The 19,989-nt window shown below is 36.6% G+C and overlaps 2 protein-coding genes across 2 annotated transcripts; one reads left to right on the plus strand and one right to left on the minus strand.

The window, feature by feature from the left end:
* Positions 1 to 4,536: 4,536 nt before the first annotated feature.
* Positions 4,537 to 5,478, plus strand: LOC130025258 (olfactory receptor 56A4). The gene has a single exon (XM_056116209.1). The coding sequence runs from the start codon at positions 4,537 to 4,539 to the stop codon at positions 5,476 to 5,478; it is 942 nt and encodes a 313-aa protein (XP_055972184.1).
* Positions 5,479 to 13,892: 8,414 nt separating this feature from the next.
* Positions 13,893 to 14,840, minus strand: LOC130025259 (olfactory receptor 56A3). The gene has a single exon (XM_056116210.1). It carries the CDS (start codon positions 14,838 to 14,840, stop codon positions 13,893 to 13,895), a length of 948 nt encoding a protein of 315 aa, XP_055972185.1.
* Between the last annotated feature and the right edge of the window lie 5,149 nt (positions 14,841 to 19,989).

Raw genomic sequence — 19,989 nt, forward strand, 5'->3', positions numbered from 1 at the left:
TTTTCCAGGAGACCTTAACGCCAATGGGCTTTGGGGAAGAAAGTACAGAGTGGAGCACAGAGACATGAAAATAGCCTGGGCTCATTAAGGGCATCCAGGTAGGGAAGGAAGAAATCAAGCTCTCACTATTGCAGATGATATGATACTATACTTAGAGAACCCTAAAACCTCTACCAAGAAGCTCCTAGAAACAATGGAATTGTATAGTAAATTTGCAGGCTATAAAATCAATTCCCAAAAATCCATGGCTTTCCTATATGCAAATAGTGAAAGAGAAGAAAGTGACATGAAGAATACAATCCCATTCACAATTGTGGCCCAGAAAATCAAGCACCTGGGAATCAGCTTAACTAAGGAAGTAAAGAACCTGTACAAAGAAAACTACAAAATGCTACTTCAGGAAATTAAAAAGGACAGGAGCAAATGGAAAAATATCCCCTGTTCATGGATGGGGAGAATTAACATTGTTAAAATGGCAATACTTCCCAAAGCACTGTACAAATTCAGTGTGATACCTATAAAGATACCCATGACATTCTTCAAAGAAATCGAGCAAACACTCCTGAAATTTATATGGAACAATAAGCCCCCACGAATAGCTAAAGCAATTCTTGGGAAGAAGAAAATGGGAGGAATCAACCTCCCTAACTTCAATCTCTACTACAAAGCAGTAATAATTAAAACAGCATGGTATTGGAACAAAGACAGAGCTGCAGACCAATGGAACAGAGTCGAATATACTGACATCTCCTCCCAAGCATATGATCATCTAATCTTCGATAAGGGGGCAAGAAAAGTGAAATGGAGCAGGGAAATCCTCTTTAATAAATTGTGCTGGCAAAACTGGATGGCTAAATGCAAAAAAGTGGGCTCAGATCTCTGCCCAATGCCATGCACAAAAGTAAGATCAAAATGGATTTATAACCTCAAGCATATGATCATCTAATCTTCGATAAGGGGGCAAGAAAAGTGAAATGGAGCAGGAAAATCCTCTTTAATAAATTGTGCTGGCAAAACTGGATGGCTAAATGCAAAAAAGTGGGCTCAGATCTCTGCCCAATGCCATGCACAAAAGTAAGATCAAAATGGATTTATAACCTCAACATCAGACCAGAATCCATAAAGTTCATTGAAGACAAAGTTGCCAAAACCCTCCATGATATTGAAGCGAATGGTTTCTTCAAAGATCTCACACTGCTGGTCAAGCAAGTGAAAACAGAGATAGACAAATGATACTATCTTAAACTAAGAAGCTTCTGCACCTCAAAATAAACAATGACCAAAATACAAGACAGCCTACAGAATGGGAAAGGATATTCACCAAATACACATCCGACAAGGGGTTGATATCATGGATATACAAGGTACTGGTTGAACTCCACAAGAAGAAAACACCCAACTCCATCAAAAAATGGAGCGAGGAAATGAACAGAAACTTTCGCAAAGAAGAAATCCAAATGGCTAAAAGGCACATGAGAAAATGCTCTACATCACTAATCATTAGGGAGATGAAGACCAAAACAACAAAGAGATATCATTTCACGTCACAGAGACTGGCCCACATCCACAAGAACAAAAGCAACTGATGCTGGCACGGATGTGGCGAGAAAGGAACCCTCCTTCCCTGCTGGTGGGAATGCCGACTGGTCAAACCCTTTTGGAAAACAGTATGGAAAATTCTCAAAAAATTAGAATTTGATCTCCCATTTGACCCAGCAATACCACTCCTAGGAATATATTCCAGAGGGGTAAAAAAGTATAGTCGAAGTGACATCTGCACTTGTTTGTTCATTGCAGCACTCTTTACAATAGCCAGAATCTGGAAAAAACCTGAGTGCCTGAGAACAGATCACTGGTTAAAGAAACTTTGGTACATTTACACAATGGAGTACTATGTAGCAGTTAGAAAAAATGAAGTCATGAAATTTATATACAAATGGTACTACATGGAAAGTATCATGTTAAGCGAAATGAGTCAGAAAGAGTGGGATAGACACAGAAAGATTGCATTCATCTGGGGAACATAAAGCAACAAAATGGGAGACTAATACCCAGGAGTAGCTGATATTAGTACCAGGAATTTTTGTCCATGACTTGGAGGCCAGCCACACGTGCTAGAGGAAAAGGAAGCTCAGATAGAGAAGAGAGCATCAAATAAAGGGTGTTGGGAGGATCCTTCTAGGGTGGGAGAAGGATGCTGAAAGTAGACTATGGACCAAACATGATTGCCACTCAATGCCTCTCTTGCAAACCACAGGACCCAAAAGGAGAGAGAGAGAACAAAAGGGAATGCCCTGCCACAGAGGCAGGGTGGGACGGGGGTATGGGGGTGGGAGGGATGCTGGGACCCGTGGTGGTGGAGGATGGGCGCTGATGGAGGGATGGGTACTTGATCATTGTATAACTGAAACCCAAGCACAAAAATTTGTAAGCCTAAAAAAATAAGTTATCCTTAGCAATAAATACTGTCCAGTATTAAAAAAAAGAAAGAGATAAAAATGAGGTACAGAAAGTTAACTCTATGAAAAGGGACTCACTGGCATAGGTTTTATTGCCATCAGAATTTTAAACAAAGCAAGTAAATTAATTTCAATAAATAAAGCATGTATTTCTTAACTTAAGAAACATATTATTTAAACAAATATGGTTATACCACATAAAGCATGTATTCATACTATTTTCAATTTAACTTTGTTCCTTGAAACGTATCTACGTTAAAAATTTTTTATTTCTTAACAGCTCTAATATTTGCTTTTAACCATAGCATACAAAATCGCTTAAGAGCAATATCTCTATTTCCATTGGTAATAAGGGTACTGAACAACATTTAAGGTTTCATTGTCACGGTCACGGTCCTCCCGTTGTTCATAGATTTACTCGAGTGGGCCCAGTAATGTCTCCATCATGAGAATTGTTGTTACTGTGTTTGGCATATCGAATACGTCACGGGTAGCTTGCCAGGCTCTGCTGTGCGGGGCGAGATACTCTCGGGTAGCTTGCCGGGCTCTCCGAGAGGGGCAGAGGAATCAAACTCGGATCGGCCATGTTGGCCGTTTGTAAGGCAAATGCCCTACCGCTGTGCTATCGCTCCAGCCTGTGATGAATTGTGGAAATATTATTTCCTAATCATTCATTTGGTTACTGGGTGTGGTTATGCCACCAACTTACTTTATAGTTAGGTCATCTGCTTGTTTGCTTTCACATTTTAGGGATTGAATTTTTATTTTGACTTAAAAATTACTTATGAATTTATTGGGGAGTATTCAGGGAATTTCTGGTCTGGGGCTCATGCAGGTTGAGGGATACCTGCACTCAATGAGTGCACTCCAGACTTTGAGCCTTTTCTCCAGCTCTAAAATTATTTTAGAAAATGAAAATATATACAGGATTCTAAAGTCAATTCTGTCAATTCAAGGTATATTCAGTGCAGACTGCTCTTATGCTTGCCTACTTCATCTAGTTTCTCTTACGTGCAAACATGCATTCAGAGTTCACCTATCAGTAAAAAACTGTACTCTTCTAAAAAAAAAAAAAAAGAAAGAAAATAGCCTGGGCTCTCTGAAGACCTGAGCCATATTTTGTAGCAGCTATAAATAGTTAACACAGTGCAGGCTCATTAATCTCTATCGTAGTTTCAGTTTTGAGCCATGAAATCATAAAGAAGGGAACTAGGGGGCATGCATGGTTGTAGATATTAAAAACAAGAAGGGGGAATAAATTCTTCCTATAGTCTTATAGCAGGTCTGATCCTGAATATTTAGATTTCCCAAACCTAATATAAGCAGCTTGAATATGCGGGCAACATTTTTCTACAATTAGGTATATATTGTTCATTTGGAAAAACCAAGATAATTAGGGTGAGGGTTCTTGAATTAAATGAAGGAAGGTAATTTTATTATTTTCTATGTCAACAGGAGAGCAGGATTTTATATTTGCAACTGTATTTTAACCCCCCCTAAAGAAGATTTCACAGGACGAACAGGATAAGTCCAGCAATTTTAGCTATTTTAATTACTTCACCTGGTCTTGCTTCCTCACTGCTTGTCTTAACGCTCCTTCTTACTCTGGCTGAGATTGAATAGCTTTTTTCAATGTTCTCTATAATATCAAAATGAATTCTTCATTTTTGGTTCATCGAACATAATAACCTACTAGAAAAAAACAGCTGGATTTACAGATATGCTTTATCTTTACAATTATTGGAACCTGACCATAGGTAAGTTTGAGTTTCTCTTAAGACAGTTTATAAATAATATTCTAATCCAGGCTTATATTTAATATTAGAATTACTTTATAATACATATTGTACCTTTTGAATCTCAGCATTCTTCTTGCCACTTTATGTTAAAACCTAACTATGGCCCCCAAATATATTTTATATGAAAGAATATATGTCCATTTCATCCTTTGCAAGATATGTTCATGTGATCTGAGATGAATAACTTCCTCATATGTGTTTACATTGTCTGCATGGATTTATTCTTGTCTTACTTTCTAAGGTTTTCTGAAGTTTAATCTGTGATCAGGATACTACGCATGGCATCACAGAGCAACAACTCCTATATCCCTATCTCGGAGTTCCTCCTTATCTGTTTCCCTAACTATCAGAGTTGGCAGCACTGGCTCTCCCTGCCTCTCAGCCTGCTCTTCCTCTTGGCCATGGGGGCCAATGCCACACTCCTGATAACAATCTGGCTGGATACCTCTCTGCATGAACCCATGTATTACCTTCTCAGCCTTCTTTCTCTGCTGGACATTGTGCTCTGTCTTACTGTTATTCCTAAGGTGTTGGACATTTTTTGGTTTGACAACAAATCTATCAGTTTCTCTGCTTGCTTCCTCCAAATGTTTGTCACGAACAGTTTCCTGACTATGGAGTCCTGCACATTCATGGTAATGGCCTATGATCGCTACGTGGCTATCTGCCATCCACTGAGATACCCATCCATTGTTACTGACCAATTTGTAGCTAGAGCCGCCATTTTTGTTGTAGCTCGGAATGGCCTTCTCACTATGCCCATCCCAATACTTTCTTCCCGACTCAGATACTGTGCAAAGAACATTATCAAAAACTGCATCTGCACTAACCTATCTGTATCTAAACTCTCTTGTGATAACATCACCTTCAATCAACTCTATCAGTTTGTGGTAGGCTGGGCCCTACTGGGCTCAGATCTCATGCTTATTATTATCTCCTACTCCTTTATCTTGAAAGCTGTACTAAAGATTAAAGCTGAGGGAGCTATGGCCAAAGCTCTAGGCACTTGTGGGTCCCATTTCATCCTCATTCTCTTCTTCAGCACAGTCCTGCTGGTTCTGGTTATCACTAACCTGGCCAGGAAGAAAATTCCCCCAGATGTCCCCATCCTGCTCAACATCCTGCACCACCTCATTCCCCCAGCTCTGAACCCCATTGTTTATGGTGTGAGAACCAAGGAAATTAAGCAGGGAATTAAGAAACTGATGAGAAGGCTGTAAGGTGCAAAACTGGTAAAGTTCAATCTTGAATACAAAAATTGTTAATGGGGAATAATTTTTGATGATGTATGGAAAATTTAAATAATTACTAACTGAATATAATTGTAATTGAATTCCCTTATGCTCCTTTTTATTATGAAGATATTTACATCTTGGATTCAGTTTTCTATTGCATTGACTAATGAATCTAAGAAAAATACTAAATTAAAAACTTTCTCATATTTTTGCATTATGGTTTTATTTAAAATTTTCCTAGACTAATATATGTGAGTAGAACTTGTCAAATAAACACAGGAGCATAATTAATGTGATGATTTTACAAATATGGAACAATATATTTTAAATATTTCTATACCTATTTACTCAATGCTTAGTTATAAAGTAGGTATTTTATATTCTGTTCTATATCATGGGCTGGAGCGATAGCACAGTGGGTAGGGCATCTGCCTTGAAAGCGGCCAATATGACCCACCCGAGTTCGATTCCTCCGCCCCTCTCGGAGAGCCCGACAAGCTACCGAGAGTATCTCGCCCACACGGCAAAGCCTGGCAAGCTACCCGTGACGTATTCGATATGCCAAACACAGTAACAATTGTCACAATGGGATGTTACTGGGCCCGCTTGAGCAAGTCGATGAACAATGGGAGGACAGTGACAGTGACAGTTCTATATCATATAATTTAAGCTGGTTTTGTGCCATGAATGAATTTCTTGTGGAGGAAGAGAAGTCAGAGCTAGAAATTTGATTCTTACACGTGAATGACTAATGACATCAAATGTCACCTCTATCCTCTCCAGATCCTTTAAATAGATTTATTCATTTATTGCTTCTCTGGAGTATGAATTTCTTAGAATTCTTTTTTTCCATCTAATTAATTAAGGAAAGTTTATGAAAGTTATCTTTATGTGAGTTCTATGTGTAATGTGCTTAAGTCAAAGTTATTTGTCTTAGTGACACAGTTTAATTATCTTTCTTATTCCACCTTTACCTCTGTCATGTGAGTACTCTTATACTATGGTGGAAGTATATTCCTATAGGATTCAGGAATTACAATGACTGGGGTTGTTGTATAGAATAAATGTTTTATCTTTTGAAATTCTTTTGATAACCATGCTCTGAATATTGTGGGGGATTTAGGCTTTGACCATTATTTCTTGATATTTGCACTGGTAACCAGGCCTCATTTGTGTACTACAAAGAGACTGTTTTTTAATTATCGCTAAGCACAGTGATTTATAGTACTGTTAATCAGAGCATTATACATAATGTTCTATCACCACCTCCATCACAAGAGTGTCAGTTTCCCTTCACCAAAAACATGTAGACACCTCACATGAACCCTCCCACCCACCTTGTAAACTCATTTTACAAATTCTTAGTTTCTATTGCCTTTGACAATTTATTATTTTACTAAATTTCTTTATATCCCACATATGAGACAAATCATTTTTCATTTGTCCCTCTCCTTCTGACTGACTTCACTTGGCAGAATGTTCTCTAGTTCCATCCTAGTGCAGCAGATAGCATCATTTCTTCCATTCAGATAGCTGAAAAATATTTCATTGTGTATATGTACTGCAATTTCTTAATCCATTCATCTGCTCTTGGACATGAGTTATTTTCAGATATTGAATATTATAAATACATTTGCAATGAACATAGGAGCACAAATGTCTTTTAAAAATAGTGTTTTGGGGCCCCTGGGGTAGATACCAAGAAGTTGGATTTTTGGATTATATGGGAGCTCATTTCTAAATTCTTAAAGATGTCTACATGCTGTTTTCCATCGGGGCTGGACCGGTCAATATTTTTACAAGCAGTAGATGAAGTTTCCTTTACTCATATCCCACCCGTGCTGGTTATATTTATTCTTTTGTATGCATATAAGTCTCATGTGTGAAATGATATAAGTGTGAGATGACATAACATTGTTGTTTTGATCTGCAGTTCCATGATTATAAGTGACAAAGAGCACTTTTCATCTAAGTATTGGCCATCTACTTGTTCTCTTGAGAAAGTGTTTATTTAGCTGTTCTCCCCATTGTATTTTGTTGTTTTTGTTAACTTCTTCAAGTGCTTTACGTATCTTGGATATCAACCCTTTGTCTAGATGAGTGGTGAGCAAATAGTTTGTCCTAGTGGGTAAGGTTTCTTTATGGTTTAATCACTGTTTCTTTATTCAGAGTTTACATTTTTTAAAAAAAATTTGCATCTCTTATTTTTATTTTTTAAAATGAGTGATCCAAAATTACAAAGTTTCAAGTCATTCATGATTGAGTTTCAGTCATGAAATGTTCCAACAAATGTTCCAACCAGTGTCCATTTCCCACCACCAATGTCCCCAGTTTCCCTTCTGCCCCTAGTCTCCTCTATGGCAGGCACTACTTTCCGTTTTTGCTTTCCACTTTTAGGCAGTATGGTTCACAATATTGTAACTGATAGGGCATCATGCATATTACTCTACCTTTTTTCAGCACCTAGTTCTGGCCCAGAGTGCCTATCTCTGTCTATCACTGTAACAGTGGTCTCTACCCTGACCCATCGGACCTCTCTCCTTTCTACAGTTGCGAGCTTCCTACTAAAGACAGTTCTCATACCATCATTTCTATTACCTTTGAGCATTAGTTATTCCCCTACTCTGTTCCTTTATATTCTGCATATGAATAAGATCTTTTCCACGATGAGATCTCTCCCTCTGACTCATTTCACTCAACATGATACTCTTCAAATTCATCCATGCTGTAGCAAGTTGCATGACTTTAGAGCTTTTTAATTTATTGTTATCCAAGTTGTTTTTATTTTCTTGGTCAATGTCAGCAGGCTAAGATTATCAACATCAAAAATATATTCAAAGACTCATCTCCAGTGTCAAGGAAAGCAAAATCAAGAATAAACAACTGAAACATCAAAAGAAATAGCGTCTGTACAGTGATAACAAAAAGTGAAAGGTTACAAAGCTGGTAAAGTAGACTTTCAAACCAATCAAATAGAATTGAAAACCCAGAAGCACACCCATAGACACCTAGACATTTAATTATTAAAGAGCCAATTGCATTAAGTAGAGGAAAGAGAACATCTTCAATAAATGGTTCTGGGAAAATAAGATGATCACCTGAAAATAAATAAATGTTGACTCCATCTTACATCATATATGAAGGTTAATTTAAACTGGATTAAATGTTTTGAAATTAGACCAGAATCTAAAATAAATAATAGGAGGAAAATAGAAAGCTATCTCTAGCATATGAACCTCAGTGTTGTCTTCAATAATTCAACTCCATTGGCAATGAAGAAAAAGACATAAACAAATGAGACTACATCAAACTAAAACATTGTGTTTAACTAAACATGGAATAAAATTTGTCTTATGAATAAATGAAATTAATAAAAAACTCTATTGCACGAGAAAAAGTATTTCCAAACCATAAATCTGATAAAGGGCATATGTATGTGTGTGTGTGTGGTGTGTTTGTGTGTTTGTGTGTGTGTGTATATATACATATATATGTACATATATGTGTATAAATACCACAAAGCTCAGTGAGATGAGAACTTCAATAGTCACTTCTTCAAAGAAAACATGTATTACTAATATTATAAGAAAATATATTCATCATAACTTAACAGGAAATACAAATAAGAATAATGAAATATCACTTCACAATAATAAGAATATCCTATATCAAAAGACTGTAAACTGTATTGGCAGGGAGTTTGCGAAAAAGGAACTCTCATTCAATGGTGAAAATGAAATATGATTCAGCTTTATGGAAAATAATATAAAGACATCTTAAAAAATTGAAAATAGAACTTCCATATGACCCAATGATCCACTTTTCAGAAATTATTGCAAGAACATAAAAAAATCATTCAAAAGATATATACTCACCTATGTTTATTGCATCACTATTTACAATAGCATAGATATAGAAACAACTTGTGGGCAATAACAGGTGAATGAATAAAAATGTTACAGAATAGAGGCTCAACTCCTATTTTTTTTGAGGAATGTCCATATTGTTTACCAAGAAGGCTGGATTAGTCAATATTATCACTAGCAATGTATGAGGGTCCTTTTTGTCCCTACATCTTGACCAACAGTGGTTGCTGAGTAACTTTGTAACTTTGTAATTCATGATGGTTCAATAAAAAAAGGAGTTTTGGAACTGTAGGACAAGATAAAATCTTTTATTTTTTTACAGCTTGAAGAACTAGAGGGAATCCTGTTAAGCAAAATCAATCAGAGAGAAGACAAATACCAGGTGATTTTACTTATATGAGAAAAATAATGGAGAAAAACAGTGAGTGGAGGATACTTAATGTTTACAAACCCTTGAATACAGAATGGAAATTACCAAAGGCTAAGAGGAGGAAAAGGCTGACTAGAAGTGATACTAGATTAGTAGCAGAAGATTTTATTTTATATTTGGTGGCCACCCCTGCATTGCTCAGCGGTTACTCTTGGCTCTGACTCAGGAATTAGTCCTAATAGGGTTCAGAGTTGGGGATCGGGGATCATATGGGATGCAGAGAATCCAACCCTGCAAGGCAAGCGGCCTACCCTTTGTACTATCTCTTAGGCAGACAATAATTTTGGACACTTAATGGTGATAGAAAGGTATTAGTTCTGTATATTGAAACAATAGAAGTGAATACTGTTGTAACTATACTATTACAACTTTAGTTAAAACATGTAAAGACCATTTGCTGAGATGTTAATTTCTGTAAGAGGGGGATTTTAGTTGACTATACTGGCTATATAATGGAGAGTGCATTGTGTCAAAGAAGTCTAAATATAATATTACCTATGGCTGTTGCTTATTGGAATGATGAAACTACATTTCTATTTAAAATATACTAATATTTATTCAAATACTAGTGGTGCAATCAGACTATTGGGAGAATTTCAAGAGTAATTTATTTGATTACTAGAGAGAGGATTAAGTAAATTGACAAACACAGGAGACCATACTTTAAATTGAGCAATTAATTGAGCAATTATTTATAAAATATTTTGCCTCAAACTGAAGAGCATAGACTTTAGGAAACATAGAACTAGACTTTGAGGTATTTTAATTTTGGCATAAGAAGACAGGAATCCAGAATATTTGTCTAATGTAGCTTTACCTGTATATTATCTTCAGTAATTTCAGAAATATATTACTTCTAAAGATTAGAAGACTTAGATTTTTTAGAAGAAAATACCTCATCTATCATTTTGGCTTTTTGGCCAAGATAACATACATGGAACCCTTCCTAGGAATAACTATAAGTTTTCTTTGGAAGATTAATTCAGCCAAGAATCTGTAAATGATGTGAATGTAGATTTTGACCTTTGAACAAAATCATAAATTATAACATCCAAAAGATATCCTGATATGATGTTCATATTTCACATTAGTTTTATTTATCATGAGAGAATGTGAGCAGTATGCATGTGTACACTCAAAGAAATAAGTACATAAGAGTGACTCAGAATTGCAAATAATTTAGGGAAGTACATATTTTCATAGACTCTAGAAATAGATATATGTTAAAAACAATGAGTTCTTCGTCACTCCTCGGGTTCTATGTAAGTTCCTTAACTGGTCATGACTCACAAATAAATCCGATCCAGAGACTCACAAATCTCAGAAGATCAAGCTGCAGAGATGCCTCCAGACCTCATGCCAGGCTAAACCTCATATCCAGTACAACCTACAGGGGGTCAGGTTGGTCCCATCACCCGCCCTATCAGAGCCCTGGTAGCCAAAAACCTCCAGAGCCCAATTGCCCCCATGCTCACAGACTCGAACAAATCTCATCCATGATGAATTTGTCAAAAAACTCAGGCATGCAGGTTTTATGACCAAAATCTCTAGGCTCTCACAGTGTTGGGAATGGGAGACTTCCTTGTTCTTCCTGGAGCCTGGCAGTCATACCTATGAACTGCCTTTGGAGCCATATAAGCTCTTTAACCTGCTATACTCCAGCGACTCACAAATAAATCCTGGAAGAGATCAGCAAACTGTAGCGATTCCTCAGACCTCAAAGTCACAATCCAGTTAAAATTTAACTCCATCTGTATCACCTTATTTAAAATTTTAGAATTCCTGGAGTGACATCTCATACTCTATACCATTGATGTACCAGGAGAAGCATGTTAGCATTAGACAGGATGTACAGTAGAAGACAACCAATCTCAATTAAAAAAGTATTAGCACACAAGGCTCAGCCTGAAACAGCGTGTTAGTAATCTCTTACACAAGGGATCAATAGCTCCAGAGTAAGATAACAATCTTCACATTTTCTTCTAAGGAAACTTTTTTGATCATTTTAACAGAATTATTCATGACAAGCAATACAAAATAAATTATTTAGGGTCTGCTATTGGGGCAGGCTTGGGTGGTGGTTGGGAAAATTCAAAATAATGGGGTGGGTAAGTTGTAATGGTGGTGAAATTGGTGCTGGGGCACTGAATGTAACAACTTATTATGAACAACCTTATACAAATAAAATAAAATTCAAAATAAACAAAAATAAACACTGAGTCCTTTTCCTTCACATATTAGAGGAGCCTAAAGTTCAGTGAACTCTACTGCTCAATAAAACAAAATGCAAATGAACAAAATAATGAATGAAGAAATTAAAAATTTTTCAAAAAAAAAGATAAAAAATGAGTAACAAATACAAGTCACATAAAAATAAAAAGTCTGAGATTACACATTAGAAGTTCTGCATTTTAGGTCTTGCATAGTCAGAAATATAGCTATAAATGAAAATAATAGTTCACTGTACTTTAGGCAGTAGAGCTCAGGGATTTCTCTTTACTCCCAGAAGGGATCAATCCTGAAAGATTTTAGTGGACCACATATGGTATCAAAGACTTAACCAGTGTTGGTAATAGGGCAAGTACCATAACCCCTCTACTATTTCTCAGATTCTTCCATTTGTATAACAAACCAGAACATTAATTTAGTGCTATAAGGTCTAGTTGTTTTATACACCATGTAACTGCACAAGATTTTCTCAGTAATAACAAATTTGTGTCTTGTAACCTTAAACACTACACAGTTTCAGTATCAGAGCAGTTGCTTAGAAGTTTTTCTTAAATTAATAATAGGGCTATTTAAGTATAATTTCTTGTATATTTAAATGTAATTTATTGGATATTTTATTATATATTTTATTACACTTAAATATATTTTTTAGTATATTTAAGTGTAATTTCTTGGAATGTGTGTCCATAATATACCATCTTAAATACCAAAGCAGAGGATATTTAAGCATAATTACTGGGACATGTTCTGGTAATGTGACATCTTAGCATCCCAAAGCAGAGATATGCATAGATCACAACTGAGGTTTTTTAAATATTGAAGGTAAAGCTTTGGTGTCATCATGATTTTATTTTAAGACAATATTTTATATAACATCAAACAGTAAATTTCATACATCTATAAAGCACTCATAACACTCAATAACAAGATATCCAATGATTCCAGCCAAAAATAGGGAGAGGGGATGAAAAGACACCCAAAGAAGACAAACAGATGTATGTACAGATTGGCCAATAGGCATATAAAATATGCAGAACACCACTCATAATTAGGAAAATGCAAATCAAAATAACACTAAGATATCATCTCATGCCAATGAAAATGGCATTTATAAAAAAAGACATTTATCTTTTTAAAAAGCCTCTTTTGGGGGATTGTGGTGAAAAAAAAAACCATCATCCAGTGTTGGTGGCATATCACTTGGTTCAGTCTCTATGGAAAGTAATATGAAGATCTATTAAAAAAAAGAAACAGAACTCCCATATGTTCCAGTAATATCACTTAAAGGCATTCTTTTTCCAAACACATAAAATTAGTTTGAAAGGATATATGCACACCTATGTTCATCGTCAAACTTAAGATAACAGTCCAGATATAGAAACAACCCAAATACTCAACTACAGATAAATGGATCAAGCTGCAGTATATATACACGCAATGGAATACTATGTAGCTCAAAAAAATAACTAAATCAATCAATTTTCTGTAACATGGATGAAACTAGAGAATATCATATAGAGTTCAGTCAGTCAGAAGGAAAAGGATAGATACAGAATGATCTGACCTACATGTGGACCTAAATATGCATAGCAAGGTAGCAACAAAGGTCCAATGGGAGAACTGATCCACAGAACTGAGTTGGTGGGAGTGATAGGGAAGGGTGCTGGGATCCTTGAGTGAGGAAGGTGGGTACACTGATGATATGGAGTTTGAAGAAAAAGGGTAGGATCAAGAATTGTTTCAGAGTAAATTTGCTTTTACTCTTAATCTTATGTCTCTGAAATGGATATCAACCCATTTGGATACCAACCCATTTCCTATAAACTGATTTAAACTTGTCACATATTAGAAATATAGAGAGGCAATCATCCTTATTACCACCCTTTCTTTAATAATCTCTGGATTCCTTGCTTGATCTCTTGTGTGCGCACTCCATAAACAATGGGATTGAGAGCTGCAGGGATGACATGGTGGAGGACATTGAGCAAGACTGGCACATCATGAGACACTTTCTTCTTCACAGCATGAGTGAGAACAAAGACCAGAAGAATAGTGCTGAAGAAGAGAATAAGGATGAAGTGTGAGCCACACGTACTTAGTGCCTTGGCCACAGCACCTTCTGCCTTGAGTCTTAGCACAGCTCGCAATATGAGGGTGTAGGAGAGGAAGATGAGGATGAGGTCAGATCCTAGCAGAGTCCAGCCTCCAGCAAACTGGTAAAGACGATTAATGATTACATTATCACAGGAAAGCCTGGAAACTGACATATTGGCACAGATACAGTTCTCAATAACATTTCTCTCACAGTACGAGAGTCGTGCAGATAGAACAGGAATAGGTATTGTCAAAAGGGCGCTCCTGGCCAATATAAAAATCATGGACTTAGCTACAAATTGGTCAGTGATGATCGATGGGTACCTTAGGGGATGGCAGATAGCTACATAACGGTCATAGGCCATGACCATGAATGTACAGGATTCCATGGCAAGAAAACAATTCATGATAAACATCTGTAGGAAACAAGCAGCAAAGCTTATAGACTTGAGATCAAACCAGAAGATAGCCAGGACCTTGGGGATGACAGTAAGACACAGCACTATGTCCAGTAAGGAGAGGAGGCTGAGGAGGTAGTACATGGGCTGATGCAGAGAGGCCTCCAGCCAGATGGTGATCAGGAGGGTGGCATTGGCCCCCATGGCCACGAGGAGGAGAACACTGAGGGGCAGGGACAGCCAAAACTGCCAGCTGGGAGACCTGACAAAACAATGCAGGAGGAAATCTGAAACTTCAATGGAGATGGTGCCATTTTGGTGTGCTGTCATAGTTCGCCATATAGTTCTACAACTTTCTTTTGGTAATCTGTAAAATAATGATAAAAATAACTTCTGATTCAAGATATACGGAACAATTTGTTTTGTAAAATGATGTGAAACCTGTAAAACTATAGCAGGTTATATAGAACCAAATGAGTTTATCTGTTTATCCTTTATGCCTAGGATATACCTTTCACTTCAAATAGTTTAGAGAACTGAGATAACAAAATTTGTTTATGTATGTTTTTTCAAGGCTTACTTTTCATTCCCTCTCGGAGAGCCCAGCAAGCTACTGAGAGTATCCTGCCTGCACGGCAGAGCCTGGCAAGTTCCCCATGGCGTATTCGATATGCCAAAAACAGTAACAACAAGTCTCACAATGGAGATGTTACTGGTGCCTGCTCGAGCAAGTCGATGAACAAGAGGAGGGAAGTGCTACAGAGCTACTTTTTATTAGAATCATTGTGCTTCTAAGCTAATGAAAAAGGAAAAATATTGAGAGAACTTCAGTGGCACATGAGTTGCTTAATTTGTACATAACTTTCTTATACTACTTAAAATGATTATACAGACTGTATATCTATGATTTAATTATAACAATACTCAGATAAATAGCAGAATATGAGATCTAGTAGGAGAATATTAATGTTCCTTGTCTTCCATGTCATTCCATTTTGACCTTCGAGTTATTTTTATTATGCTTTAATTAGAGAGTTTAAAAATACTGAATGGGCTAGAAGCACTGTAGCACTGTCCTCCCGTTGTTCATGGATTTGCTCGAGCGGGCCCGGTAGTGTCTCCATTGTGAGACTTGTTGTTACTGTGTTTGGCATATTGGATACCTCACGGGTAGCTTGCCAGGGTTTTGCCGTGTGGGTGAGATACTCTCGGGAGGTTACCGGGCTCTCCGAGAGGGGTGAAGGAACCGAACCCAACTCTGCTGGGCTGGCCACACACAAGGCAAATGCCCTATCGCTGTGCTATTGCTCCAGGATTTAAGGCATTTGACCAGATTTGATCCCCAGCATCACAATACAGTCCCCTGACCACTGTTGGGAGATTCCTGAGCACAGAGTCAGGAGTTAGCCCTAAGGATAGCGAGAGTCCTGAGCACAGAGTCAGGAGTTAGCCTTAAGGATAGCTAGGTGTAGTCCCCAAACATATGCATATATTTACATGTATGCATATATGCTACATTATATTTACATATATATGCATATGGGTGTAAAAGAAATATGATCATTTAAATTTGGTAGATATGAACCTTGCTAAATAATTTCTTGCTAGGGTCAGTGAGAGTTTGTAGGTTGAAGTGCTAGCCTTACATCAACAGATACTAGTTCAATTCACCTTACTACATATGGTCACCCAGTTACCTCCAGGTGTAATCTCTTACATCAGAAAACCAGGTGTAAGCCCTTAGTACATCTGGGTATGTTCCAGAAACTAAAAAAAAATGCTTACTATTTTCCTCTTATTAATCTTTATATTTTTGGGATTCCTAATTTCTGGAATTAAACTTGCAAGAAAAAAATTGTAATTAGACATAACCATGTGTCATTGTTACCTATCATTAATATATGATTGCAATAGTGTGAGGTGATTAAGCCTATCTAGTCCTTTTTATCTGCTTCATATTTCTGTTTTTCATTTTCAATATTAGGAAACTGATATACATTTTCTTTCTTCTGGACATTAGTTCAATGTTGTCATTATTCTCTTATCATTTAACCTTTCTCCATGGCATTCTACTAGATATTTGGGTTAAAAAAATGAAAGAGTGAGAAAGAGAATGACGAACTGCCCTTACTCTCAGACAGGTAAAGCTAAGACTGCCCATTACCCTAAGTATAATAGATAATAATAACAAATGAAGGACAAAGAGATTGAACAGTGCATGCTTTGCTTGATGTCAACTTTGGTTCAGTCCTCAGCACTGAGTATGTATATAAGCACTGCTTATGGTCCCTTAAACACAGCCAGGAGTGACCCTGAACACAGAATAAGGAATTGCCCTGAGTGCTCCCAAGTGTGGCCCCAAGGCAATAAAAAAATAGTAACAAATGAAGTGATTGACAACAAGTTCTTACACAAACTATTTTGATAGTGTGTGGGGAATTTTTTTAAAAGCAACTTAAATGTTGTACGACCTTAATTTACATGAAAGACAAAGGATATACTTTCCTATCTGAATTGCAAAAATTAGTCCTAAAAAGGGCATAACTTTATTATATCCTCAGACCTTTCTGTAGTCATTCAGTTTCTAAAACATTTTCTGTTGGGCACCATGTTAATGATAGTATATCATGCATACAATGTTCAAACACAGCCCCTTCCAGCAGAGTTTACTCTTCCCTCCACCATTATGTCAATGCCCCCTTATCCAATCACCAACTCATCCTCTATAAATAAGTTCATTTCACTTCTTATAGTCCATGATCTAAATCTGTTTATGCAGGCTGAGATCTTTGCAAATGGCAGTTTGCACATTTAAAAACGACTGGGCTTTTTTTTCCATCAGGAATTTTAGAACTTCCCTGTTTACAACTCATTAGGCTCATTAATAGAATATAAAATTATATGTTAATTTTGGATCTCTTACCACATGAAAAACCATTCTAAGTTTTTATCTTATTATCAATATAATTTTTTTTTTACCACATTACAAACAAGGAAACCAATATCTAGGAATCTCAAACAGCCATGCTATATTATGTAAGTTTTAATCCTGAACCTAAGTGACAACAGTGGAATAATTCAGGAATTCTCTGAACCTAATAAATAATTCTATTATACCATATATTTCCCATCAACTGTGTAAAAATAAACTTTCCGCGATACAATTAGTAGTTTTGAAATGGAATTTGGTAGAGCAAAAATAATTTTGGAGGGAAAGCAGTGTGACAAGGAAATTTTCATAAAATTGTGAAACCAGTAGCACTGCACTGTAGTACTGTCCTCCCATTGATCATCGATTTGCTAGAGCGGGCACCAGTAATATCTCCATTGTGAGGCTTATTGTTACTGCTTTTGGCATATCCAATACGCCACAGGGAGCTTCCCAGGCTCTACCATGGGGGCGGGATACTCTTGGTAGTTTGCCCAGGTCTAGAGAGGGACAGAGGAATCAAACCCGGGTCAGCCTCGTGCAAGGCAAATGCCCTACTCACTGTGCTATGGCTCCAGCCCAGTACTGAACATTATTTTCATACACTTAAAGTCATACATTCTTAGGAGTGTTAGAAATAGTTTTGTTTCCTGTTGATTTTCTGTTCCTCAAATGAAGTTCCAGTGCTACTTATCTGACTCTTCTAAGACTTTTCTTATCAGAGAGACAGATGCAATTAGGAAATGAGGTTCTTTCTCAAAGGAGGGACAGGTATTTGTTCACAAAGCTGCTCTCTTCATTCCTCCTAATTTTCTGCTTCCTTAGGCAAAGAGGAAGTGCAACAGTTCTTTTATGCATGGCCTTCCCTCCTAAAACGTAGAAAAGATTTAGAAAATCCTGATTCCTTTCCTCTTGCTATACCTTACACTGTACAGAATGTACAAAATGCTTTAGTAGTGACTTCAGCAATTTTAGGAACATATTTAATTTGTGACCCCCATATATTGAAATAGAGTAAATGACCCACTTTAACTATTTGATTTTACAGATGATCAAATTGAGATTCATGGTGTTATATATCTTTCCTCACAATTTTACCATAGTTTTGGGGTCATTTTGTTTAGTTTTGGGGTCACACCTAGCGTTGCTGAGAGCTTACTCCTGGTTCTGTGTTCAGGGATCATTCCTTGAAGTAATCAGGGGATCACAGGAGATGTGAGTGATAGATCCCAGAATTGCTCCATGCAAGATAAGTGCCCTACCCACTGTACATCTTTCTGGTACAATGTTCCTGTCTATTTTATTGCTTTCCTCAGTTTACCTTCTAAATAAAAATTTCATAAAGTTTAATAAAGATCACAAAACACTTCTATAGCTATATTCATATATTAATTTTTTTCACTCCATATTCTTCATGCACCAATTAATTTTCTTTTGTTTATTAGTTAAGTGCTTTGTTTTGGTGACATGGCCAGCAAATAGGGATACTGTAAATAAAGAATGTCATTAAAATAAAACCCCAGAGAAAAGTAATTTCCAGTCTTGAGCTGTTGAATTAAACCCCCTCTCTATGTCCTAGGCTCTCTGTTCACTCAACTCCACTTTTCTCTTTCTTTTTCTCTTGACATATATTCACTTGTAAGTTTGAGCACCATAATAATAAGTAGTGTAATAAGCCCCAAACTTATTACACTAACCTATTTATTTTGTTTATATTTTCAGCATGTACAGTTTCTAATTACTTGATTCTGTGTGTTTTCAATGCTGTATACATAAAGAAAAAAATGTAATAATTAAAAACAAAACAAAGTTCTAAGCTATAAAAACAAAATAATGATTACTGATGAGAAGAAGGGAAGGAATGGAAAGTAAATTGGGAAAAAGAGATAAACTGTATTGTGATAGAAGGAATCTAAATTCTGGTAATGAACACAAGCAGTATATGCAGACCTTGATATTAAAATCAGCATACCTGAATTCTAGATAATGTTATAAACCAATATCACTGCAATAAAAGAACAAATTCTAAGTACCCTCTTTAAAAACCATAATCATCATCTCATATTTGTTCATTTGATCTTTCTCAAACACCCTTTTATCCTATTCTCTATTACATTTTTACACTTAATTCTTACAAATCATAATCTCAAGACTCACCGTCTCCAAGAAAATTCTCCAGGAATTTTAAAGTACTTCCTGGAAAAATGAAAGATTTAATATATGGAAGCAGAGAACATCTTGCAGTGACTTTAGTGGATAGCACCGACTTGGTACATCTGGCAATTGCAGGCAAGAGTGTTTAGAGGAAGGCCTAGATGAATAAACCTGATTTTATCTCCTGAGGAACTTTGAGATAATAGTTCTTTTTTTTTGTAGTTTTTGGATCACACCCTATGACGCTCAGGGGTCACTCCTGGCCCTGAACTCAAGAATTACTCCTGGAGATACTCAAAGGACCATATAGGATAATAGAGATTGAACCTGGGTCAACTACATGCAAGATAAGCACTTTATTAGTTGTACTATCTCTCCAGTCCCTAGGATAATTGT

This window comes from Sorex fumeus, unplaced genomic scaffold, assembly GCF_029834395.1.
Source record: "Sorex fumeus unplaced genomic scaffold, SorFum_2.1 ptg000030l, whole genome shotgun sequence".
In the NCBI taxonomy this organism is placed as follows: domain Eukaryota; kingdom Metazoa; phylum Chordata; class Mammalia; order Eulipotyphla; family Soricidae; genus Sorex; species Sorex fumeus.

Coding starts and splice junctions, on each gene's coding strand:
- LOC130025258 (XM_056116209.1), top strand. CDS start 4,537: ATGGCATCACAGAGCAACAACTCCTATATCCCTATCTCGGAGTTCCTC.
- LOC130025259 (XM_056116210.1), bottom strand. CDS start 14,840: ATGACAGCACACCAAAATGGCACCATCTCCATTGAAGTTTCAGATTTC.